The sequence below is a fragment of the Zootoca vivipara genome, chromosome Z (assembly GCF_963506605.1).
Source record: "Zootoca vivipara chromosome Z, rZooViv1.1, whole genome shotgun sequence".
Taxonomy (NCBI): domain Eukaryota; kingdom Metazoa; phylum Chordata; class Lepidosauria; order Squamata; family Lacertidae; genus Zootoca; species Zootoca vivipara.
The window spans coordinates 30,422,702-30,449,204 of record NC_083294.1 but is presented as its reverse complement, the minus strand read 5'-3'; the positions used below and the strand labels follow the sequence as shown (position 1 = coordinate 30,449,204).

Genomic DNA, 26,503 nt, shown 5'->3' with positions numbered 1-26,503 from the left:
GGTAACAATGGCATAAGATAAGGTCTTTGGGGAAATGATATGTTTGGAAATCTGCCAGTTAAACAACTTTAAGCAAATTAGATGTCTAGCTTTAGAAGCTGAAGAGCCTGTCAATTAACTGATTAAAGGAGCATGTAATTACATAGAGCAGCATTGCTTAAATGAGTCTTTTTTATAATTGTGAATGAAAGTGACATCCTGTGAGAACTTAAAATTCCCAGCTACCTGCAGCCTTCTGAAGAATTGTTGAGAGGGCAGCCTCATTCTTCCCCCACCATCATGATGGTTCACCTCTCTGTTTTCCTCCCCACCTCTGTTTACTTCCTGTGGACGCTCCTTATATATATTTTTTAGTCCTTCATGTATTTTGTTAAATGTTTGTCCATCGTTTTATATTTTTTAAAAATGAAAAGTTATGTTAAAAGAGTTGCAGATCAGGAGGGGGAGGAGTTGCTATGGAATGGCTGCAAGCCAATCAGTGCTGTACCAAACTAGCTTCTGTTGCAGTCTGACAGAGCAAGTCTTCCCTGAACTCATTCTGCAAGAGTAAACTGCTCACCTGAATTTTGACTCATTGATTACAATTTCCACAGTGCTGGGCTGTTCAAATAAGATACTTGATCAAAGTGGATCACTTCTAACCTTTTTTCCATTTCTGGTGCTTTTTAGATTTTCTGGTGGATAACATGACTTCTTTAAGGCATTGCCAAATGACGTTTCTGAAGCTGCTAACTTTCTGCCTCTTATGTCAACCTTTGCCCCCACAGCACCCAACCCACCATCGGTTCGTGAAGAGCTTTGCACTGCCTCTCATGACACCATCACTGTCCACTGGATCTCAGATGATGAGTTCAGCGTCAGCTCGTATGAGCTCCAGTACACCATCTTCACTGGCCAGGCAAACTTCATCAGTAAGTAGCTGTTGGCTAGCCTCTACTTCCTGGACATGAAGTTCAACTCATTGTAGATGGACCTGCAGTATTTTCTCTTCTCTTTTATACTTTCACCTTTTCACACCTTTTGCAAATCCTCTGGATCCAGAGCAACCAAGGCTCTGGATCCAGTTCAGAAAACTGGGATAGGTCAGGACTGTTGTTGCTGAAGCAAACAGCTGTTGAAATGACAGAGGTCCAGTAAGAGATTCAGTAAGTGACTGGGGATTCCTAAGGAGGGAAAGAGTATATGGAGTATGTGTGACTCCATACAGTCACACATATACAGTATTCTGCAACATGCCATTGACTAATAGTAAATTAGGGATGGATTTATACTGGAATGTCCACATTTTTTCTTAAGTAACTTCTCAGTGTTGCCACATTATTGTAATCTTTAGGGATACTCTTGCACTGCAGTACAACAGAAACAACCCCGCCCCTCTCAAAACCCCAGGACATTTGTGGAATGAAGTGTGTCAGGATTTCAGCAGGAAACTATATGACATGCATCAGTTGGAAGTAATACTGTATGTGCACCACAAAAACGTTTGCAGGCTCAAACAGTATCGAACGTGGCATCATGTATAACTGACCCAATGCAACCATGAAAACAAATAATTATGAATGCACAATAAAAAGGACGTCCCAAGGGGTCTTAAGTAAGAAAGTGTTTCTCTCTCCCACCCCGAAGTAGTTCAAGTCCTGCTGCTCAGCCACACTTATCTTTGCTCTGCATTTCCTAGGCAAAGGTCCTGGCTTTCCAGGCCTGCGTTTGAGTAGTTAGAGCAGAAAAGCTGTGTTTTGCCACTGAATTGGAGCAATAGCAACCCACAGAAAAGCTGGTTTCCATTTGCTCTCATTCAGTGGTAAAACACAGGTTTTCCCAGAGAAAGTTCTGGGACCAAAACAACAGCAACAACAAACCACACCTCACTTAGATATGGACCTGGGAAACCCAGACCTGTGCCTAGAAATGCAGCATAAAAGGAAATGTGGGTGAACCTTTGGTGGTGGTGAAACACACCGAAAGGTTTGGAGTTCATAAACTCGGAGGAAGCCCTGGGTCAGGCTATAAGGGTGAGTGTTAGCAAGGCTACCAAGTAAATCTTTAGCCACAATGTCCCGATGACAGGATCTGCTTGAAAGTTATCTGCTCAACATGGTTGCCTACGGGAATCTTTACCATGGTTAAAATTGGCTTTGAGCCATGTCTCTCAGATATCAATTCTGAGCAAAGCCCGCAGAGCAACTGCATGACTAGAATAAATATCTGAAGCAAACCTAAAGTAAAAACTCAGGAGGTATTCTTTATTAAGCTGTCTATATATATTTTTTCTAAATACATTCTAAAGAAATATATGCTGTGTAAACCAGAGGAAATTCACCCAACAATATCGGCATGGTGAAAGTGAATTGAGGGGGGGGGTGCATGCAAAGTTTGACACGTGGAAAAGGGGTTTGTTGGAGGCTTGCTGTTTGATTTGGGCCTTCTGTACCATCACTGAGCTTCTGAAAACTTTGAGTGGTGCTGCAGTAAACACATTTCAGTTGGTACTTGGAGAAGCTGGCATCATTCAGTGGCTTCTGCACTCAACTCAAGACTCTCAGCACAGCAATTTGATTGTGAACCGGCCCCTTAGCAAGGCCAGAAAATTGCATGACTGTGATTACAGAGTGGAAAGAAGATGGTGTTGTTCGTAAGAATTTTAACTTAATATTGTAAAGGCAAATCCCTGAGTAGCTTGCTTTATTTCTGGTCTGTAATAGTTTGTCTCCAAGATAGCCCATCAAGAAAGTAATGGAGTTAAGCTGCCGGGCAGAGAAGTGTAATGGCCACAGGTTAACAGGATGTGATGGAGAGAGGGCAGGAATGCTTATTTCCCAAGACAGTTGTTGTTTATCGGTAATGAAACACATCCACAGAACAGCCAGCTTCAAACTCTATCATTGCATATCCCCTTCATCCCTCCCCTTCCTTGCCGGTCTCTCATCAGTTAAAAATCTTTTTAGTTAAGCAAACAAGCAAACTTTTCATTTGCTAGTTAAAAGTCAGTTTAGATAATGTGAAAAGACGTCATATTTTTCTTTGTTTGTTATACAAGAAAATCTTTAATAAAACTATTTTTTAAAAAAAGTCAGTTCAGATGTTCAGGAGGAACATAATATAGTGTCGCCCTCGTACGAATATATTGCTTTAGAATATAGGTAGAGTAAACCACATGGTTGAAGCCTCACCCCGATCAGCTACGTTCCTATATTCAGGGAGAGGTTCAACATGGAGAAGTGTTTGAACATGTGAATTCCTATCTGCATTCTGAAATGGCGCATTCTTGAAATGTCTGTACCGTTTTTCCTGAACACTTGTGTTCCATGGCTTGCTGGCTGAAACATTGACTAGGTATACATTGTGCACACACCAAAGAATCCCGCGATTCCCGACACCCTTTGCAAACTACAGTTTTTGGGATACCCTTTGGGGGTGGGGGTGGGAATGTGCTTTCATTGTATGGTGTGCATGTGGTCATTGTAGTGCAGACATAACATTGTGGAGCAGTACACCAGTTTAGTGCAAGGAAATAATGGTTACAATATTTGGGAACAGATCGTACTTGGGACTTGTGGGAATGAATAGAGCCTCTTCTATGCTTTCCTTGTCCTTTCTCTCTTTCCACCCAGCAGTGGGAAGATCACATAACTTCTGTTCTGTTGAGGATTGGCCGCTCCCAAGGCAACCTTAGCAGAGAGGGTGTGTTAGTGAGGGGAAGTGTGAATTTGGCAGAAGCTTCAATAAGGGTTCCAGGGAGCACAAATCCAGGCAGCCAAGGAAAAAAAGATTGAAGAAGAGGAGAGAGTCTGAAGTTCTGCTCTTCACTCTGCTTCTTGAAGGGTCGACAACCCAATTTAATTGTTGCATGCACAGTGGTGGGTGGTCCAGTTAATCACTCCATGTAATGAAACCTAGTCTCTGGAGACCAGCCATTCAGGGAGTTGTACTAGCAAGCATGCATCACAGCCCATTTAGAGGTGCGCTTACAGTCAGCTAATAATAATAGGATCGATTTACTTTTTCTCTCCAAATCACATCACAATTCTTATAGAAAATGTCTCTCTTGTCTAATTACTCCTGTGGAAACTTTGTTTGGCAGGGAAGGGATTAACAAGAGGTTGCAAGTGACACCTGCCAATGCCTCATCGCTTAACATTCTGTGTAGCCTGTGAGCAAGGAATTAGCACCTTATGGCTCCATGTATTGATCTCTGTACAGTCATACCTCGGCTTGCGAACGTGATCTGTGCGGGAGGCACGTTTGCACATGCACAGAACGCGATTCGGTGCTTCTGCGCATGTGCTGGACGTCAGTTTTTGTTTCTGCGCATGCACGAGCGCTGAAACCTGGAAGTAACCCGTTCCGGTACTGCATGGTGCGCAACCTGAAAACGCGCAACCCGCAGCATTCGCAACCCAAGGTATGACTGTATCCTATATTTGGGGAGGCAGAAAGGCAGGTATGCAAAAATTATGGCCAGTGGTTCCATTTACAGGACTGTTTCATCGGCTGACTTTGCTCTACTTCTGTAGCCCCAAATTTTGACCACAGTCACCTTCTACCTTGTCAGGCCAGGAAACCCATTTTCCTATCCTGAAGCTTGGGTCATATCCACATCATTGAAAGCACTCTCATACCTTTAACCATAATGGAGAATCCTGGGAATTGTAGTTTTTTTTTTTAAGGGTTCTGGCCACTGTAGCTTTTCTCAGCCTGGTACAGATATTGACCTGTAACTGACCCTTGGACATGGTGTCAGGGTTGATGGGAGTTGTAGTCCTAAACATCTGGAGGACACCAGGTTGAGGAAGACTGATGTAGAGCAGGGATGGGGAACTTGTGCCTCTCCAGAAGAAACAGAGCACTCCGTCTTTCTCTGCCACTCACCTGCGAGAAATTTCCCGTTGGGTCTCTTGAGCCCACAGCCTTGTAGAACAGGAATAGAGAACCTGTGAACTTCCAGATATTGTTGGATTACAACTCCCTTAGTGTGCATATCCTATGGCCAGGGATGGTGGGAAATGTAGTCAACAGCATCTGGAAACCCCCAGGTTTCAAATTCCTAGCCTAGAGCAAAATAAAAAAATAGTGGAACTATTGCATAACCCAACTTCACCCTCTGAGAAATCTCATGTCATATTGCAGCAGAACCCCAAGAGGACCTCAGCAGGGCTTGGTCAGAATTTTCAGAAAATATACACACAAACTCCATTGTTTCCCCAAGTTCTTTGTTTCCACTTAACGCCATGACTTGCCCTGCCAGTACTGTAGGAAAGGCAATGAATCTCTCCCCACCGCACCCCCTTTGTGAGCCACTAAGCTTACTCCAGGCACACTGGTGTGTACAATTATCAGTTTGTTAATTAGCTTGTCTAATTGACTTAAAAAAGCCGATCCCTTAACAGAATTCGACATCTGCCCCTTTATTTTGTTTTAATACTCGATCTTTGCAAGAGAGCCAGCAGCAAAGCTAGTTCAAACCCGATATATAACAAGGACTTCGGTGTCCTACCAGTTGGGTTAATCAATCTTTAAAAAACCTTGGAATGGCTGAAAAGGTGTTCCTGTTTAATCAAGTAGCAGATACTTTAAAAAAAGTTTTAAGCAAGTGCTTATAAAAACTGGAAGTACAATGGTACCTCTGTTTACAACCACAATTGGTTCCGGGGAGCCGGTCACTCCCCAAGCAGGTCGTAAATGGAGCACGTATTCTGCACGCATGCAAAGCGCCGATAGAGCACTTCTGTGCATGCGCAAGCTGCACAGATCGCTTCTGCACATCTGTGCGCTGCGGAACCCGGATGTAAGCACTTCCGGGTCCCCGGCGGTCGTAAACCAATCGATTGCAAACCGCAGCGATTGTAAACCAAGGTATGACTTTAGCTAGTGCAGTCTTTAGAGGCAGCCTCTCAGCTCTTGCAAGACAAGAGCAAATGCCTCCTCTAAAGCAACATGCACACCACCTGAAAACAAAGAAAACACTTCAGAAATATTGTTTCTATTAGCATGCAAAATTGTGCAATTTAATTGATAACTGATTTAATTGATATAACTGCTAACATTCCGATGATTGAGTTGCAGCTCCATTAACTTTTAATACCCATAGCATACATATAGATCACATTTCAAGCGCATCCCTCCTCAAAAAAACAATAAAACCATCCTAGGAACTGTAGTTTAAAACCTTGCAGAGCTACAGTTCCTAGGTGTGGGTAGACATTAGCAAACATCAAGCCTCTCTAGAAATACTTTCTTCTTTTATACAGAGCAATGCTGTGCTACACAAAAACAGCACTTTCCCATGTAGGCCTTTCTGCCACACAAGCACTGCTTCCCGGATAGGACATAACAGTTCTGGACCATGGCTACAGTGGGGAGTTTGCCAGTCTGCTTTGGAGCCCAGCATTGTGTTCTCTGGATACACAGCTTTGGACTACCTACCTTTGGGTTAAGGCTTGCCTCCTTGCCAAGGCTGAACTCTTCCAGCTTGTACACCCTCTCATTATTACCCCAGGGTATATTCGCAGCAACCTTTCAAACACCCTGCATGAGTGTTTATGCCTCCCTAACTTAAGGAATGGACGCAGGTGACACTGTGGTCTAAACCACAGAGCCTAGGGCTTGCCGATCAGTAGGTTGGTGGTTCGAATCCCCGCGACGGAGTGAGCTCCCGTTGCTCGGTCCCAGCTCCTGCCCACCTAGCAGTTCAAAAGCACGTCAAAGTGCAAGTAGATAAATAGTTACCACTCCGGTGGGAAGGTTAACGGCGTTTCCACGTGCTGCTCTGGTTTGCCATGCTGGCCACATGACCCGGAAGCTGTCTACAGACAAACGCTGGCTCCCTTAGCCTATAGAGCGAGATGAGCGCACAACCCCAGAGTTGTCCGCAACTGGACCTAATGGTTAGGGGTACCTTTACCTTTAACTTAAGGAATAAAAATACTTACGTACAGTTCCCGCAGCCATGTGTCTACCCCATATCCCTTTGCTTTGAGAAAGTATGAGCAGCAGCACTTCTACATAGGACGCTGCACTCATCCATTTGTGCCCAGGAGGACAGAGGGAGATACAGTGCAGCCCTCTGCATTATGTCTTCTGAGCCCCATTGAGGGCAGTGGGACTTAATCCTAGATAAATGGGAATGGAATTGAAGACTTACTCTCTTTTCAAGCTACCTACATCATTAGTATTTCAACCCTTGACGAGGAAATCAGTATTAAGCTACTATTGGATCTTTTGCTGCCTAACACTAAGATACTACTGATGCAGATGTTGCTTTTTTAAAAACAACAACAACAACAACAACAACAATAGGCTTTTAAAAATCGTATTGAAATTTCCATTTTGCAATTCAAAATCTTGCACATTTTTATGTCCTTTTTGTGTGTGTGTGTCTTAAAAACTCACCCAGATCTTGGATTCCTTTAGGTGCATACATTGCTTGATGGCTGTATCACCCTCTGGGTCTCACTGGGTTACATGATCCAGAGTTACAATGGGAAGGAAGAAGTTAGTATTGCTGAGTCTGCTGACCCAGGCAGTTAATAATACAGCTGTTATCTCCTGTTGCTGCACTTCTTCCAGGGCCCTTCAGTAAACATAGGTTGTAGGCAGAGCCAGATAATAAGCTAAAAAAGCCAATGCAATTCTGGGCTGCATCAATAGGAGAATAGCATCTAGAACAAGGGAAGTAATAGTACCACTGTATTCTGCTCTGGTCAGACCTCACCTGGAGTACTGTGTCCAGTTCTGGGCACCACAGTTCAAGAAGGATACTGACAAACTGGAACGTGTCCAGAGGAGGGCAACCAAAATGGTCAAAGGCCTGGAAACGATGCCTTATGAGGAACAGCTTAGGGAGCTGGGTATGTTTAGCCTGGAGAAGAGAAGGTTAAGGGGTGATATGATAGCCATGTTCAAATATATGAAAGGATGTCATATGGAGGAGGGAGAAAGATTGTTTTCTGCTGCTCCAGAGAAGCGGACACGGAGCAATGGATTCAAACTTCAAGAAAGAAGATTCCACCTAAACATTAGGAAGAACTTCCTGACAGTAAGAGCTGTTCGGCAGTGGAATTTGCTGCCAAGGAGTGTGGTAGAGTCTCCTTCTTTGGAGGTCTTTAAGCAGAGGCTTGACAGGCATATGTCAAGAATGCTTTGATGGTGTTTCCTGCTTGGCAGGGGGTTGGACTGGATGGCCCTTGTGGTCTCTTCCAACTCTATGATTCTATGATTCTATGAATCCACTTCCTTCAATTAATTAGCTTGCACATCTTAACTTATTCTTGGCTTTATTATCTCCCTGCCGACTTTCATAGATTCTTCACTGTCCTGCTAGATCAGGCCGGCATCCTGTTTCCAAAAGTAGCCAGCCAGATGCTTCTGGGAGCCTCCCAGGCAGGGCATGGAAACAACAGCCCTCCCTGAAATGTTTTTTGATCCATCTCCAGAACTCTTGCATGTTTTCTCCTCAAGCAAAAGTTACAACAACATGCTGCCAATGATGTGACCTCCAGCCCAGTTTGCCCACCAAGGGGCCCTCTTGGCTGGGCCAACTTGGCTTTAATGAGCTTAGTTCCCATGGCATAATGAAACGAGCCACTCTCCGCTGCTTCTTTTCTTCCACTCTCCCTCCTGCAGGCTCCTCTGAACCTGCCAGGCAAGAGATTAAATCAACTGAAAAGATGCACACTCCCAGCCTGTCTTGCACTTGCCTCCTCCATTACATTCTGTCTCTGTTACCAGATGTTAGACCACTCTCCGGATTAGGCAGATTTATGGGGGTGGGGGTGGGAGGTGCGGTAGGTTCCAGCAACAGGCAGTAGCTGTGATAGCTAACTAATGGATGCTGATAATGTAATTTGGTCCATGTTTTTAAGTGAACCAGCTTTAATCTACACTTCCCATACTGACAATACAGGCACTCTTCACATTTTGCAATGCAGGTATCAGGTATTTTAAACAACTAAACCAAAGTGTTCCAAAATGCATATCTTGCAGGCCAAATGTATCATCGAGGCAGAAATGTGTACAAAATGCACGTTTTGGGGGGAAACGTGTGCCATTTAAATGCTCGTTTTTGTGCAGGCTTAAAAGCAGGATGGGGATAGGTGGGAAACAGGATAGAAATAACTTAGCGGTTGAACACCTGCAAAGCTGACATGGTCTGGAAATTGGTTGATCTGTCCCTCTCTAACTAATTGGAACTTCTGTATCCTGAGGGAGGGTGCTTTGGAATTCCAGTTGCTGGGGGATGAGCACTGAGGGGCATCTGGTGCTTGCCTCCTTCCAAGAGCTACCTTGTCGCCCCTTGTGGGAGGCAGGATGCTAGTCTCAATGGGCCTTTTGCAGACCTTTTCTCATATTCTCTGTGCTCCCTCCTGCAGGCCTCTACAATTCTATGGACAGCTGGATGATTGTCCCCAACATCAAGCAGAATCACTACACAGTGCATGGGCTGCAGAGTGGCACGCGATATATCTTCCTCGTCAAGGCGATAAACCAGGCTGGCAGCCGGAACAGTGAACCCGCCAGGCTCAAGACAAACAGTACGTGTCTCCAGGCATGCCTTTCTTCCAAGCAGCAAATGAGGAGGGGAAGTCAGTGTGAATGGGTTGCATTCAAGGCTCCTTTGCAGATGTATGGTTTGCTCAGGGCTGTAGTCTTAGCTCAGGAAACCCCCCCCCCCCCCGGCAGTGTGTGTCACCTTTGGGGAAGCCTGTCCATCTTGGAAATTTTTACAAAGTGGCAAATTATTCAGAACTCATTCTGGATATTTGGCTGCTACTGAGGCTCAATGGACAGTGGGTCTCTGTGTGGGGGTGCTGGGCTCACTTAGTGTCTCGATTTAGGCTGCATTGGGCTCCTTCTGTTGGCAAGATTGTTGTGGCCCCAAACTGCTGGCTTGCTAGTTCTTTTATGGTAGACGAAAGCAAGGTGGGGACAAGGGCGAAGATACCCTGCTGGCTGCAAAAGGGGATGAGAAGGCAGTACATTATTGGGATGAAATGGCCAGAGTAACAGAGACACATGGTGACAACCAAGGGCCTGAAATACACTGGGCATGAGTAAATGGATGGTGAAAATAGTGCTGTTTCTCCATAAATTTCCACTTGGAACATTCTAGGTTCCAGATTCTGAGCCATTCAGTGGCAGTGTTGGCTTAGGCTAATAGGAGTTGTAGTCGAAAACATCCAGAGGTTTCCAAGTTGAGGAAGGCTGAGTTCAAGGGTCTCTGCATATAGCTAGATGGATGTAGTAATTGTGCCATTATTATGGCATTGACTTCCTCAAATTAGGGAAGTTCATGGGAGGAAAGTTTCCCATAGGGGTGTAGGAAGCTGCCTTACACTGAATTAGAACATTGACCCATATAGTTCAGTATTGACGTTCCCAGCCCTACCTGGAGATGTCAGGAATCGAACCTGGAACCTTCTACATGCAAAGCTCTACCACAGAGCTATGGCCCTTCCTCTTCTCCTTCCTTTCCAGGAATCCCCACACTCCCCATCTCACTTTACTCAATAGGGACCCCAGTTCCTCCACAGAGGCATTTGGGGTGTCACAGCTGGCTGCATAGGGGAAGAGGAGAAAGGAAGCTTTTCTTCTATGAATTTCTATAAGTTTACAAAGGATCCAAGTCACTAGACTTTTGACAGTAGTGTGAAGGTAGGCAATGCATGTAGGGAGAACAGAGGCGGGGATGGAAGGTGTCAAGTTGTACGGTGGTACCTCTACTTACAAATTTAATGTGTTCCAAACGCACATTTGTAAGTAGAAAAAAAATTGTAAGTCTAATCCCATAGGAATGCATTGGGAGAAAAAATTCGTAAGTAGAAAAAAATCCTATCTAAACCGCATCCAAGATGGCGGACGGAGCTCCATTCGTAAGTAGAAACATTCATAAGTAGAGTTATTCATAAGTAGAGGTACCACTGTATATAAGAAATCCTGGTGCGCCATGCTCTCTGTTATAATTTGGCGCAGCCTTGCACGGCCAGCAGAAGCTGAATTTTCTGTGGGATCCCACCCCCCGAAGCTCTGCCTCTCTCTGTTTTGCTTGATGTTTCAATCCTGCCCTACCTGCTGTACTTGACTGGGTGTTTTAAAATGATTTATTGCTTCCTACCACTCCCATCACTCCCTGAGGAGGCACATTGCGTGGATATAAAAACAAAATAAAACTTGCCCCGCATGTTGGAGAGAAATGGCTCAGCTTTGATGAAAAACCAAACCATAGACCTCACTCTCTTTTTATGATTTTAATCACTTGGATTTTTGTGTGGGCTCCAAAGAGGATTGAATTGTTAGCTTGACAGATAAGCTGAGTGCTAACAGACCACCTCCGTCGGAGGGGAGTAAACATGCGTCAATAAATTGCTGAGAATTAAGGATATGGGTAAGGTGGGGTGGCTAGGCCAGCCGCCTTTTCTGCCAGTCAGCTCAGAGATTAGGATGCAGCTAAGTGCTCTGCACAGAGAAACTCCATTTGCTAGATTAACTGAGCACCCAATCAAAGGCTTGGTTCATATTCTTTGCTGTGGATCTGTCAGCTTTTGGCTTCCTACGCTTGTCAAATAAGGAGCAAGAGATTTCAAGAACGTGCTGCTGAAATTCCAAGCCTAGCGATTATATTGCCAATTTGAAATAAAGAGTTTTGTTACAGAATCAGCACTCCTCACCCCCACCCCACCCTGCTGTCACGCCAAGAAGATTGCTTGGCCATTGAAACTGTGCTGGCATCTTCCAGCCCCCGAGGGGATGAGTAAAAGGGCATTCAAATGGAGAGATGCACAATCACTATTGTGGCTCTCTGATGTTACCCAGCCTCTTAATTAAAGTTGTTCCAAGGGGTCCTGCAGGACACATCTGCAAGAAAGAGTTCCACAATCCAGAAGGGTACTTTGCCAGGTGCCAGGATCTTGTGAAAGGTAGCTTGGCCATTTTCCTTTGGGATGATGTTCCTAGGTGGGCTGCAGATGCCTGCATTTGATTTTCTGTCGGGGTAACTGGATAGAAAGCAAAGAGTAGTTGTTCCATTGAGACCATTCTGAACTCAAGGAGCAAGATTTGCTCAACTGAGCCATTCATATCCAGCCCAAAGCTCGCCTGTGCCTTAATTTCAAGCACTCCTTCCCAGAAGGCAGGATTTGAATCATGCATGGGCAATTGGCAGGGCACTTTGAACTGTTCTCCTCATGCCACCTTGTGACTATTGCTGAACCACCACATCTTTCTTGTCATTGGTAATTGGGAGAGTGGGATACTACCATAATTATCATCATATTTAGAAGATATGTTTCCCCCTCCTTGAAATAAATCACTGCCATCCAATCCTGCCACATACCTCTTGTTTTTGTACTTGTGGCTTGCATTCATTTATGTGTTTAGTATTTTTCATCTTTTCCTAAAATATTGTCTTCCCTGCACTCCAGGGAAGAGTGCTCACAGGCACTCTTGCAATATCAAAAGTCTGTAAAAGCCATTGATAACAGGAAGAAAAAACACATAAAATAAACATTCAACAGCTTTAATGCTCAAAAGCCCCCCCCCCCCACCCTCAGTAGATGAGTCTGACAGCTCCCCACCCCCACAGAAAACCAACAGAGATATGCTCAGGTGGGCTTTGTCTGCACATCTGCTTCTGTTGAGCAATAGAAGAATTCTGTTACTGCCCCTCCAGAAAATGCACATGCACATACTCCTGTCATATAATTGTTCAGGAATTTGCAGAACTCAGCTACAACTGAAGTCAGTAACTCCACAAAGCTCAAGAACACCCTCGAGGGGGAGCTGGCATGCTGCAGTGCCAGCTGGGCTCAGAGACCTGCCTGTTATCATCAGCTGCATATTAACCAGGATAGGTTCTGAGGAACTCTGGAGAGGTGCAGCTGCAGATGGCCCAAACCGACAGGTGGGCGGGAGCCCCACCCTCCCCGTCGGAACAGCTCCGGTCTTGTCTGGTGGTGCTTTCCTCAGGTTGCATAGTCTTTCCCAATGTGATTGCAGTGGAGATGGTGGCTGCAATGAATCTTGTGAAGTGGGTGGAGAATTAGATCTGCCCAACAGCCCCACCCCCAATGACCAACGTCAGGTATGGAGCAGATAGAATTCTGATGGAAACAAGAGTTGGTATTTATGGTTGCTGCCTTCTGCCTCCAAACAATACATAATTGTGTCCTGTCCCGTCCCCCTCCCCCAAATTTTTTTGCATTGTGTTTCCTTTGCATTGAAATGAGTGTGGTGGAATAACATGATGGCAATGTAACTTAACAGAATTTCTATAATAAGTTGCATAGGTTAGGTAACTTTGCCACAGCAGGCAGCAAGATGAATAAAGTGGATTTTTATGGAGGACGAGCTGCAGAGGCATGGAAACTGCTGCATGCCATGAATACAGGACAGACCTGAGAATGATGCCATCTTACATCCTTAGGGGGCAGGTGGGCATAGTTTAGACTCGTGGGCTGGAGATTCCCTGCTGCTGTCATGAGAATTTCTTTTACTGGAGCTGACCAAAGTTCCAGCCAGTGTTGCATTCTGTCTCTTAATGGAAGGCTTTAAAAAGAGGGATAGAGAAATTCATGGAAGAATGTGGTCACCTGTCTACTAGACATGATGCCTACATTCTGCCTGCACTGTGGTAGGCAGTATGTCTCTGAAGGCCAGTTGCTGGTAATCACAAGTGAGGAGAACTGTGTTGATCTCGGGTCCTACTTGTAGACTTCCCATAGGTTGACCACTGCGGGAATAGGATGCTGGGCTTAGATGAGCCTTTGGCCTGATCCAGCCAAGCTGGTCTTATGAGTGAACTGGTAAGGGAATGTTCTGCAAGCGATGTGGTTCACCTGTTAGGAGCCTGGCTCTGAGTGCTGGAGAGTTTCAACTCCCAGTGGCTTGAGAGGAGGCAGGTACTTGGAAGTAGAAAGGGTGCTAGGCATACAGCAAAGGAACAACCTAGAAGCAGAGAGGCTGAGGAAGAGGGGTGGATTGTTAAGCCGCATTGAGAATTTTAACTCCATGAAGGGACTCTTTGCAGACTACATTTCCCAGGATTCTTTGGGGGAAGCCACAGCAGTTTAAAGTGGCATTATTCTGCTTTAAATGCAGATGGGGCCACTGTCTTAAGCAATGGAGTATCTCTCCCCTGCACAGGTTTGGAAAGTGTGCACTTTGATGGCTGAGAGCTGAGTCTTGCCACGGTCGCCTGGCAGAATCTACAAAAAAGCAAACAACCCCCCCCCTCATTTTCTGCCTTTGATTGGTTTCTGCAGCCTGAGCCTGCATGTGAGAAAAAGTCCCTTGAAGGCGAGACCTTCCATCGGTGGTGGAAAAATTAATGTGAAGCCGCGAAGGCGTGCTTTCCTGTAGGATGTAATAGCAGAGCGTCTGTTGTAGGGAGTGACTGTAGATGTGGGTGAGAACGACTAAATGATGCATTGATGGTCTCTGCCACTCTGTAAGACTATTACACCAGCACTTAAGGGGGCTGTGCTCTCCCTGCAATGTGCCTGAATAGCTCCCATTAATGCTAATAGAGAATAAAGCCCTTAAGGAATTCACTTAGATCTGACTTTCCTCTGCTTTGCTGGGTCTCCAGCTCCATTTCTGTCCCTTGCACAAATATCTCCCTGGCTGTCTGTTAGCAACCCCAGAGCTGTCTTTAAGATCTGCCTTTAAAAATGTGAGGAGGCTGTAGCTCAGTGGCAGAGCATCTGCTTTGCAATGCAAAAGGTCCCAGCTTCAATCCCCGGCATCTCCAGGTGGGGGGAGACTTCTGCCAGGAAGAAATAAAAGAAGCAATAGAAATACAATTGAAAATCAACATTAATGTTTAATACAATGGGCGTGTGCCATCTCCCTTCTTCAACTACAAATCAACAGACACATGTGGACCACCTGGATGAAGCTTAGACCACATGAAGGAGGAAGCAAGGACCACAGCTGGGGAATAAGACTAGACTTGATAGATATATTAGCCCTGTTGGATCTCTGGAATGGAGAAATGACCAGGGTGGTGGACATGATCGCTTCTGAGCATCCCCTCTCATGGAGCAAAACCAGCCTCCTGGTTCTCTAGGGAAGTGGTGGCAATGAATTGCGTGAGACAGCAACTAGAATGATGTTGGTGGAAAACTCAGAATGAGTCCAACTGAATGCAGGCTGGAGTCTCTTTGAAGACCTATTCTGCAGCAGTGTGGACTGTGAATAAACCTTTTCCCTCTATGCCTCCATTGCATCAGTGAGGAGCTGTCCAGCAGAGCCGTTTTCAGTGCTCAGGGATCTTTTACACTCTGGCCCACATAAGGAGAATTTAGACCACTCGAAGGCCTGCTGTGAACAATTTGCTCAGCACTTCTCTGACAAAATCACCCTTCTGACTTGGACACTATAGTTGATACAGGTTCAGCGGATGTAACTTTGGCCTCTGCTTGTCCAGTATTAATGATACATTCCAATTTGTACAGCCTGAGGATGTGGACAGGGTCCTTAGAAATGTGAGAACAAATGGAAACTTAATCCAAACAAGATGGGTGCTCTTGGTCAGCTGGAAGGCAGAGCAGGGAATAGGGATTAAGCCTAGGCTGGATGGGGTAACCCTCCCCCACAGGCTTGCAATTTGGGCATCCTCCAGGACTCAGCCCCGAGTACAGATAGGAGTCAGCCCTGAGTACGGATGCCTAGGTTTCTGTGGTGGCCAGGAATGCACCTGAACAGTTAAAGCTGATGTGCCAACTGCACTCGTTCCTTGAGATGCCTGATTTGGCCACATTGACACATATAATTGTAGAGTTGGAAGGGACCACGAGGATCATCTAGTCCAACCTGCTGCAGTGCAGGAATCTTTTGCCCAACATGGGGCTCGAACCCATGACCCTGAGATAAAGAGTGTCATGCTCTACTGACTTGAGGTATCCCAGCATACCTTAGTTACATCCCGTTGGTCTACTGTAACATGCTCTATGTGGAGCTGCCTTTGAAAAGTGCTCAGAAACGAGCCTTATATAGTCCTAAAGTGGGCACTTGCATTCCCTTCCTCAAAGCCAACCCAACAGGGACCATAGTTCTGACAGGAAGGAAGGAAGGAAGGAAGGAAGGAAGGAAGGAAGGAAGGAAGGAAGGAAGGAAGGAAGGAAGGAAGGAAGGAAGGAAGGAAGGAAGGAAGGAAGGAAGAAAGATGGAGTTTTAGAACTCCTTGACTTAGGAGGCTCATTGAACGCCTTCTCATCCAGACTCCATAAATACTGCTTTACCCATATTTATATTTGCCTTGCCCCCAGAGCATGTTTATGATTATTCGACCTTTAGTAAGCTATCTCTTAAATTGGTTATGTTGTATGTATGTATGTACGTATGTATGTATGTATGTATGTATGTATGTATGTTTAGAATATTTGTACCCCACTCTTCAGTCAAAAAGGCTCCCCCAGTAGCTTACAATCAATTAAAAGAAAACTTATCATTACAATTTTTACTATGATTGTAATCAGCTCTGGGTTCCTCCTTTGGGCTCTGAAAGTGGCAAATAAGCAAAGCAAGCAAGCTGCTTGGAGGGATGGGGGCCTCTGTACCTTTTTTAAGTTTCTCTTTGCCCTGTGTCACCTTCGTTCTCTTTCTGGTCCTCGTAGGCCAGCCCTTCAAACTGGACCCCAAAATGGCACACAAGAAGCTGAAGATCTCCAACGATGGGCTCCAAATGGAGAAGGATGAGAGCTCCCTGAAAAAAAGCCACACCCCTGAGAGGTTCAGCGGGACAGGATGCTATGGTGCCGCAGGCAACATTTTCATTGACAGCGGCTGCCATTACTGGGAGGTGACAGTCGGCTCCTCCACCTGGTAAGTGGCCCCGCTGTTGGTGCTGATCCGAACATAGAATAAGCAGGGGCATGGTGCCCGGGAGGAAGAAGGGGTGGGCCTGTCTCCCTTTCGTTTACTCGGAGAGCTGAGTCCCCAGGCTTATAGTCCAGGAATAGATTGCTGGTTTATTGTGCCCATCAGCAAGGAACCTGCTACTTCCCTATGGCCCTGCCAGCCAAGTCCCCTTTGCCACACCTGCACAGGGGCAGCAGAAGCTGTGGGGACCTGCTCTTGCTTGGAAAACGCATACCTCTAAGAATGCCATTTTCATCAAGTCTCTTTCGCTGAAGGGCTTCATTTAAAAGCACACATCGGCAGCGAGAGCAGCACAGGCTGTGTGTGTACTCTTCCAGGTACGTGAGCCTCGGCGCTGCTCACTCTGCACTGCAGGGAGGGAGGGCACGTATAATTGAGCCAGGGAACGGCTGCTGTGATTCAAAGCGAGCCTCGAGGCGTGTGTCACACAGAAATGCATTGATCAAAGGCACAGCAGGGAGGCAGGGGGTGGACTTGCATCTTCCAGCAGTTGCCACTGAAACATAGTCACACCCACCCACCCCAGTTTTCCAATTGAATTGCCCTCCTCTGAGCCAGCATCCATTCTTCTTTTGTCCCCACCCGCAACAAAAAGCGCTGGGTTCTACCTGGTTGGTCCGTGGCCAGAGAACCACTTCAAATTTTGTGCAAGCCCATTGTTTACACTTTGCTGTCTTAAGGGCTGGCTTCTCATTGCATGTCACTGAGCCTTAGCTGGGTGCTTAGTGGTAAGTTTGATCAATGGGCTTTGATTTGTAACCTGCCCACAAAGGCTTAGAATGGGAAAGGACTGCAGCTCAGCGGCAGAGCGTCTTCTTTCCATGGAGAAGTTCCCAGATTCACTTCCCGGTATCTCCAGGTAGGGCCAGGTGAGACGACAACAGTACAGTTGGATGAAAGCGAGCAGTTTGAGTTGCGCGATTGAGATGGTTCTCCATTTTTAAAAAGAGAGTGGAGATTTAGAATCTGGTCTTCCCTTGTTGAAGTCCAGCACCTGGGTTGCATGCACAGCATATATTTAAAGCACATAACTTCTCCCAAATAATCTTTGGAACTGTAGTTTGTTAAGGGTGCTGAGAATTATAGCTCTGTGAGGGGTAAACTGCAATCTCCAGAATTCTTCAGGGGAAATCATATGCTTTAAATGTATGGTGTAACTCACACAACACAAACCTAGATTACGAGTAGCAAGTATCAATTGTACAACAAGCATAACCGGCTGCTGTAATCAAACACGAATTTATAAACATATAATGCAGAATAACTTCAATCACTAATTTATAAACGTATAACGCAGAATAACTTAAAATAACACAACCATAAATGCCATATCACTCGTGATTCAATCCAACATCAGTTCAATGTATTCAGTCATATGCTGTAGTTCATATTGGGTATCCATATGACATATAAATTGGTTCAAAAGTACTTCCAAATGGGTGTGTAATACTTGAGATTTTTTTGTTGTTCACCGCTACCAGGAATATATATATAGTTTGGAATATACTGTGTCTGACGATGTCAGTTAGCGGTTATTCCACAGAATGGATTGTCCAAGCGCGGTGACAAGTATAGGTGGCAGCGGAGCATCCAGGTGAAGACGAGACGTATATATGAAGGTGGCAAGGGAGTATCCAAAAGCAAAAAGTATCCAAAAGCAAAAGACAAGGTTATGTGCCTTGTTATGTGCCTTGTTTTGCCAAAGTTGGCTTCTTCAGTGAGCGAATTGCTGCATGTTATGTTAAATGTATGGTGTGCAGACAGCCTTAGACTCTGCACCAGACTGATTGAATTAATTTAGACAGTAATACCCTGCTCACTTACCTGGAAGTAAACCAGGTAACTTGAATGGGCTTACTTCTGGGTAGACATGGTTAATTTTAAGATAGCACCACCAGCCCATGACTTCCAGTTCTTATTTCTTGTTTCAGCTAGTCTCTTGAATGCCACTGTTTGTTTGTTTTTCCTGCCTCTCCAGGTATGCAATTGGCATCGCCTATAAATCGGCCCCCAAGAATGAGTGGATTGGCAAGAACTCCTCCTCCTGGGTCTTCTCCCGCTGCAACAACAATTTTGTGGTGCGGCACAACAACAAGGAGATGCTGGTGGACGTTCACCCGCAGATGAAGCGCCTGGGCATCCTCCTGGACTATGACAACAATGTGCTGTCCTTCTATGACCCGGCCAACTCTCTCCACCTGCACACCTTCGAGATATCTTTCATCCTGCCGGTCTGCCCCACCTTCACGATTTGGAACAAATCTTTAATGGTCATATCGGGTCTGCCCGCTCCAGACTTCATAGACTACCCTGGGCAGCAAGAATGCAACTGCCGACCCCAAGAGTCCCCATACGTATCAGGGATGAAAACCTGCCATTGAGGAGTCAGAATGGCCCTTCCCTTCCAGCCCCATGCCTCAGGAACTTCTGTGCAACTAGGCTGGAAGGTGGGCTTCTGCTTCCTGTCGTGGTGAGCAGCACCTTGCCACACTGGGCTAGCTTATATCCTAAGGAAAACCCACCTCTGTGGCACACCCTCTTGGAGGAGTGTGGGTGGTGTTTCGTGGACTGGATTTTGTTTTTGTTTTTATTTGGTAGCACTACTGAATTTTCTCCGATGGGAGTTGGCATGCCTTGTTCATTTCTGGTGGGGAAAAGGGTGTCATGGCAGGGCTTTGGGTGGGTCGGTCCCTTCTTGGTTACCAGGAAGTTGAAAAGCAAGACACTTCCCCCCCCCTTTTTTTTTCTTTTTGCTTCTGTGTGGAAAGAGCGTTCTTGGAACACCTAGTAGTTCCCAGCCCGCCATTTTAAGAGGGTGCCAAACAGAATTGGAACCCAAGCTGTTACCTAGAAAAGACAAGACTGTCACACATATTTAGAATCACAGGTATCCGTCTTAGAGATGGGTCGTTTTGCCCACCTGCAGGTGTTGCCTCCATGCGTTTGGACTGTGTGGAGGAGGAAATGGGACCACAGCTGATATACCCACTCACAATACTATATACCTGAGCCTGGGAACTCAGCACATGGTCTGCAAAGGGGGAGCCTTCACGTGAATGGGCATAGGCCTTCTACGCCATTGGAGCTCTGATCACATGAGGACCTACACAAGTGTTGCTGTGTTGGCTCCTCTTCTCAGGCATTGCATTGAGCATGCATAGGGCAAGCAGCTCCCTGGGGTGCCCCATTTCAGGGCTGGAACCAACAAGCAAAGTCCTACATATAATCCTCCACACATCACCCAGTCATCTGAAAGAGCTCTGTACTGAGGATAAGAATCCTGTGGCTCTGCAGAAGTTGCTGGATGACAACTCACAACATCCCTCCCCATGGGCCATGCTGGCCGGGGCTGATGGGAGCTGGGATCCAACTACTTCTGCAAGGCCACAGTTTCCTCTTCACTGTGATAAAAGACATGGAGGCAACATCTGCGGAGGATTATTGTATAAACAGAATGCGTACATGCTGGAAAGTCTTGGCGAGTCGCAGCAATTCCATGCATGTTCACCCCGAGTTGGCTCTGGTGATCCCATGTGGCATTTTACTGGCAGATTTATTTTGTTCCCTGAGCAGAAGTGCCTTTCATGTAAGGGTTTTGTGAACGTATGAAACAGTCCATAGTATCACAAGGAATATGCTACGTTCAGAAAAGGGGTGGCACAGTCCACAAAGCCTGAAAGACCATGGCAACTGTGCCATATGTGGCTTCTGAGATGCAGTGGTGCCTCCCTTTGCTCCCTGGACAACAGGGACTATTTCAAGTCTCTGTCTGAGTTGGGTTTGGCAGGAGCTTCCTCACAGGGAAAGGGGATGGTTGTTTTAAAAAACCCAATCACATTTAAAACATAAGAAGGAAATTTTAGCGCACAATCTAGTCCAGCAGTTTACTTGTTAACATGGGATCCCAACTGGTAGAGGCCTAAAGCAACCATCCATTCTCTGTGTTTTTCGCTTTTGACTAATCTCTTGACTCAGGCCATTTAACCTGAGGTCTCTCCACAGAGAAAAACCTGTGGTGTTGTGGTTCCCTGGAAGAATGCAGGCTTGCTGCTTCTTTGTCCAGTGGCTCCTGCTTCTTTCAAGACCACATCCTGTGTGTAGCAAATGTCATCATTGGCTTTCAGTCTGCAAAGAGTATCCTTTGCAGGGAACAGAGGAGCTGAGAAGCCTTTAGAGCACAGCCAGGAGCCCCTCCTTGTTTCCAGAAACGTTGTGCCAGATGACACAGGAACCCAAAGAAGGGGCTTTGCGTGGGAATTCTAGGCAAAAGCACTGGATGGAGCAGAGTGAAAGGCATTCCCCCTTTGCCCAGCGTAAGTGGAGGGAAGATGGCACTGTTTGTGCTTTCTTTTTGGGAGTGGCTGGTGTTGGTTCTGTGGCCTGTAGCAGTAGAAGAAAGCTAACAAATCCTAGGAGTGGAGTGTATAGGCTCAACTCCTGTCAGTTTCAGACCCTGCGCCCAGCAAGTGAGTGGCATTCCTCTCTGTGAAATCGGTAACTGTAAGATGGTGGCAACAGCGCTTAGATGGCCTTAAAGTGGGCTTAGGTAAATTTAGTTTTTGTTGCCCCAAGGCTACTGGCAGGATCCCGAGGCACACTCTTGTGCTTGCTGCTGAATTTATCTGCCAGATTAACAAGGCATGGCTGCCTTCCAAGTCTTTCTTTGAATTTTTGAATTGTATTATTGATATGGGTCTCAGCTTTAAAAACAGAGGTGTGTTTTTTTGTTTTGTTTTTTGTTTTGCTTACGCCAGAAAGGAAACCTAGAGCATTGGTCTTCAGCTGGCGGGTTGAGATTCCCTTTTGTATCTGATCTAAGATGGGTCACAACAGCAGCACTACTACCATGAAAATAAATTACAGTATATATAGATATATATAGATTTTTATTTTTTAAATCCCCAAATGCATGTTTGGGTTAAGATGGGTCCTGGGTCTGGAAAAGTTGAAGACTACTTACCTAGGGAAGAAGTGAACCCAGAAAACACACACACACACACACCAAAAAAAGAAGAAAAGAATCCACATCCTCTTAATGATTTTGCATTTGGAAATCCAGGATCACCTTGATGCTAATATACAGCTCTCCTTTTATCTCCGTCAATTCCATGGTGCATGGTTTTGCATAGAATCCAATAATCGGGCTTGAATTTCTGAGTATCTCAGCTTTCTTTGAGAAAGGGGGATAAAAGGGTAACTAGCCACCAACTAGTAGTCACAGAAACATTTGAAAGCATGGGGGCGAAAAAAAATCTTACAGAGATTCCCACAATTTGAGAGGTAGAATACTGATTCTTGGCTTTCCTTTCTCTACCGTCTGTCCTCCAGTTGTGCTTCCGGACCACAACAGATCCTCATGTCTCCTTGCACTACCCACTTTCTGAGATCACCTCCCCACCCCGCCACACACACACACACACCAAAAAGAAATGAACACCTTCTGGAAATTCCCAGTGCTAGGATTGAGCTACTAAAGCTGGGACGTTATGCAAGATAAGGAAGCGCTCTGTTCAAACGTAATAATGCATTTGCATCAAGAAACAGCACAATCTAAAGTCAGAGTAAATTATGCAGAGTTTGCAGGGAGGGAGTTGGGTATCTTATCTGAACAGCAGCATACATGCTGGGGGGGGGGGGTATTCCACCCCTCTCCTTTTCATCCACCCCCTGAAAATTTTCTCTTTTTGAAGGGAAGAATTTGCTCTTTCCCTGCTTTGTACTGTGTGTTAAACACAATATAGCGTCCCTCCTTATCTCTTTCAGTTTGCTTTGGGCAGCTTTCCCCAGCCTGTTGCCCTCAATCTGTTTTGTACTACAACTCCCATCAGCACCAGCCAGCATGTCTTGAGGACACCAGGTTGGTGAAGGCTGGCATAGACATGCTGCATGGTCCTGCTGTGACATTCAACTCTTTCCTAGTTTTCCTCCCTTCTTTTGACTGTGCAGATGAGAGATGGCATGCTTATGAGCAGAAATAAGAACCAAGTCAGTCCCTTTGGATTTATGTTCAGTGTTGGCTGACCAGGGTGGGGCGTGTCCATGGCAGGCAGAGTCTGATGAAGGGTAAGGCCTTGCGTGGATTGTTGGTAACTGAAGCAAGAAAGGCCTCTTGTTTGATCCAAAAGACAAGTGCCCTTGGCACCCATTGTCTCCCAATTTAGGAGCTATGCAGAACTCTCTTCAGGATGCAGGCAACCTTTCCGCTTATTCAGCAGCATCTCTCACCCCATTTCCTCTGATTGGCTTGTTGAGTATTTTCCTGGTGTCTGGTCACCATCCCATGGCAGCTTCCCAGTTCCCCACCTCTATTCCCAGGGACAGAGAAACTAGCAGTCCAGATTCTGTTGGACAGCAGCAACCTCCCTCAGCTCCAGCCAGCATGCACATGGGTGAATGATGATGGCAGTTGTGGTCCAACAACATCTGGAGGGCCAAAGTTTCCCCATCCTTTATTTATACTGTCATATCATACAGGCACATGGCAGTCAGAAGACAAACAAGTGCCCCAAGACAACCCCAGGAAGCTAATCAGGAGTTGGGAATTTAAATGCTCTCCCGCGTTTAGGAATCAGGAAGTGGTCTTGGCAGGTGCTGCCTGAGCCAGCTAATTTCCAGGTGTGTGTCAGACATGGTGGGAGAAGTGAGTGTGGTGTTTGCCACCAGACCAAGGTGGAGGATTCAGGAGCGACCTCCAGCTCATCCATCCTTGGCTCCTAGGGGGAATGGATTAGTGACCATAGAATCATAGAATCATAGAGTTGGAAGAGACTACGAGGGCCATCCAGTCCAACCCGCTGCCAAGCAGGAAACACCATCAAAGCATTCTTGACATATGCCTGTCAAGCCTCTGCTTAAAGATCTCCAAAGAAGGAGACTCCACCACACTCCTTGGGAGCAAATTCCACCACACTAAGATAGGATTGCCATACACCCAGAATTTTGCAGGCAGACCTGGAATACTGCATTCAGAAGCTCAACAGCTTTGTCGGGGTGGGTGGGGAGCTCAACAGCAGATTTTCGCTTTTTGAAATATGGCAATCCTAACTAAGGCAGTACCACTTTGGAAGGTGAGTCCATGGACTAAATGCTCCTCCATACAAATTCCCTGGGTGTGCACACAAAAAATATATATGCCAGAACTTATTTGTCTCTCTAACATGCTTGTTTTGGTTTATTCTTTTGGTTTTGTTTCTTTTTTTTGTTGTTTTCTGTTTTGTTTTGTGGATTGCCTACCTGAGGCCCACAGTAGCGCAGCTCAGACAGCAGCCTGTCACTGCAGTGGGGAGAAGGAATTATCTGCTCAGTAAGATCAGATTAACAATAAAAGCATAATATGCTTCACCATTTATTTACTTTTTTTTTTTTTGAAAATATGATTAATCAGACCGACAGGTTTCCCGGGGGGGGGGGGGGAGGAGGAGGGTTTAGGGGAAGGGAGAGTCATTCTGAAGAAAGCCCCAGTCTGTCTTTTGCTTGGTTTTCGCAACCTGGATGAATGGTTCTTTGCACGGGGAGGGGGGGGGGGCGGATGCAGGACTCCAAACATTGGACTCCATCAACCTCAGCCAGCAGAGCCAATGTTCTGGGATGGTGTCAAGCAGCATTTGGAGAGCCACAGTCCCCTACCTAAACACTAGAGCTGCTTTAATGAGGGCTTAGGCTTACAAGAAAAGAGGCAGTGTAGGGGACTGCTGCTGTAGATAATGCATGCTCTGAAGTCAAGAGGCCACCAGTGATAGGGGTCCTGACATGACCTTTTGCGACCTGTCTGGACTGTTTTGCACTGCCAGTCTTCCCTCTGCCATCCAAGAGGCTCGATTCCAGATATCACAGGCACTTTTCTTTGGGACCCCATTTTTATCATTCTGTCCTCCTGCCTCCTTTGTCCATTGCAGCATCTCACAGCCCATGCAGCTGCTCTTGGGGTTTTGGCTGTGAATGCCTTTGAGCGCCTCCACAGGGGCCAAGAATCCAACCCAGGGCCTTGACTGATTCCAGCTCTCGGCAAGCGGGGGATGTTTTTCTGAAGCTGGCTGCTGTGGTTGCAGTGAGGGATGCTTTTTCATCAACTCTGAATTGCCTGTGCTAATGGCAGCAGGGTGATAATAGCTTCTCCTGGGAGCAGGAGATCAGAAAGAGCTGGAGCGCTTCCCTAGCACAGTGTTTTCTACATCTCTTAAAGAGTTTTTGAGGCTGGCTACTTTAATGAAAGCAGGAGAGCACACTGCAGCTGCAAGCAAATGACACCTCCCTTGTCATGTGTTGGGAAATCGTCTTTCTGTGTGCAAGCATCTTTGGGAAATAAACATCTGCTCAGAGCACTGGTGAGAAGGAACAGACTGGGCGTCTGAGAGCATCACAAGGCATTTGCACCCTGACTTCCTCCTTCCTTCTCCAGCCAAATGCAGTGAGAACAAATAAAAATAGTCACCTGGTGCTTCAAGTCTCTCTCTCTCTCTCTCTCTCTCTCTCTCTCTCTCTCTCTCTCTCTCTCTCTCTCTCTCTCTCTCTCTCTCTCTCTCTCTCTGCCTGGTCACAGCATACCAGCTCAACGTGTGGCTGGCTAAGGTTACAGTGAATGGGCGGGCTTGTTTTCTGATCACCCCAGCAGCACTGATGAGGACTACCAGAGAGGGCACATGGCCTCCATTGGGGCCTGAGCACAAGGACCATTTAGCATGACACTTGATCAGTTTTACACTGATTAAAGTGGTACTGGATAGAGCCAGCCCTCTGGCAGGCAGCGGAAGGGAAGAGGCAATGGGTGGTGATGCTTATGACTTTGGTCCAGCTAGTAGGAAATGTCTATTTCCTTTGCCTTTGTCTGCTAGGATCCAAGCTGCAGCTGTGTTTTGTACCAGCAAATATATGAGGGAAATGGAAAGGTACCTGCGTCTTCCTCCATCACTATTTTAGCAGTGTGCTCAGTGTGGGGAACTTCTCTAGCGACGCTTGGCTTTATAACTTCAGGCCAAATCTGCACCATGCATTTAAAGCATGTGGTTTCCCCTAAATAATCCTGGAAGCTCATGATTACCCCTCCTCACAGAGCTACAATTCTCAGCACCCTATAGCTCCCAGAATTCTTTGGGGGGAAAACCATGTTAAATGTGCTTTAAATGTGAATGCGACCTCAGTCCCTAGCAGCCAGCCTGCATGTTAATTGCTCCACACCTAACATGTAGCATCCTCTTGATGTGGAAACACCCAGTGGTGATTATGAGAGAGTCTGTGCCCATAACAGAAATCCCTGGGATTAGAGGGCCGTGTACTTTTGGTACTATTGCAGTCATAACATGGTGGCACTTCTGCATTCAACCCGTTTACTTCGGTGGGGTCAAAGAAGTGAAATAATTTGGAGCCCACTTAAGGAGCTTCTTTTCTCCCTGAAGACATCTGTTGGCTCTTCCCTGACCCCTGACCCTATGCTGCACTTGGCTATTTGTATCATATTAGCTGCACTGTAATCTAATTTTGGGGATGTGGTGAAATTTTGGTTACCGTGAAACCTGTCGGACTTTCTTTTCATATGTAACATAATCGGGGTTTTTTGCAGCTTCTTTGTTAATGTGTATATATAAAATATAAATATATATATATATATACATAAAAAATATAATATATATGT

At 45.9% G+C, this 26,503-nt stretch overlaps 1 protein-coding gene across 1 annotated transcript in view; it reads left to right on the top strand.

Annotated features, from left to right (window-relative positions):
* The window catches only part of MID2 (midline 2), a 190,487-nt gene extending 168,739 nt beyond the window's left edge, over positions 1 to 21,748 (top strand). The window contains exons 7-10 of the mRNA XM_035113295.2: positions 768 to 911; positions 9,369 to 9,530; positions 16,611 to 16,818; positions 18,854 to 21,748. Coding sequence (XP_034969186.2) covers positions 768 to 911; positions 9,369 to 9,530; positions 16,611 to 16,818; positions 18,854 to 19,256 — 917 coding nt within the window. The 3' untranslated portion in view covers positions 19,257 to 21,748. The remainder of the gene's footprint in view (positions 1 to 767; positions 912 to 9,368; positions 9,531 to 16,610; positions 16,819 to 18,853) is intronic.
* The last annotated feature ends 4,755 nt before the right edge of the window (positions 21,749 to 26,503 follow it).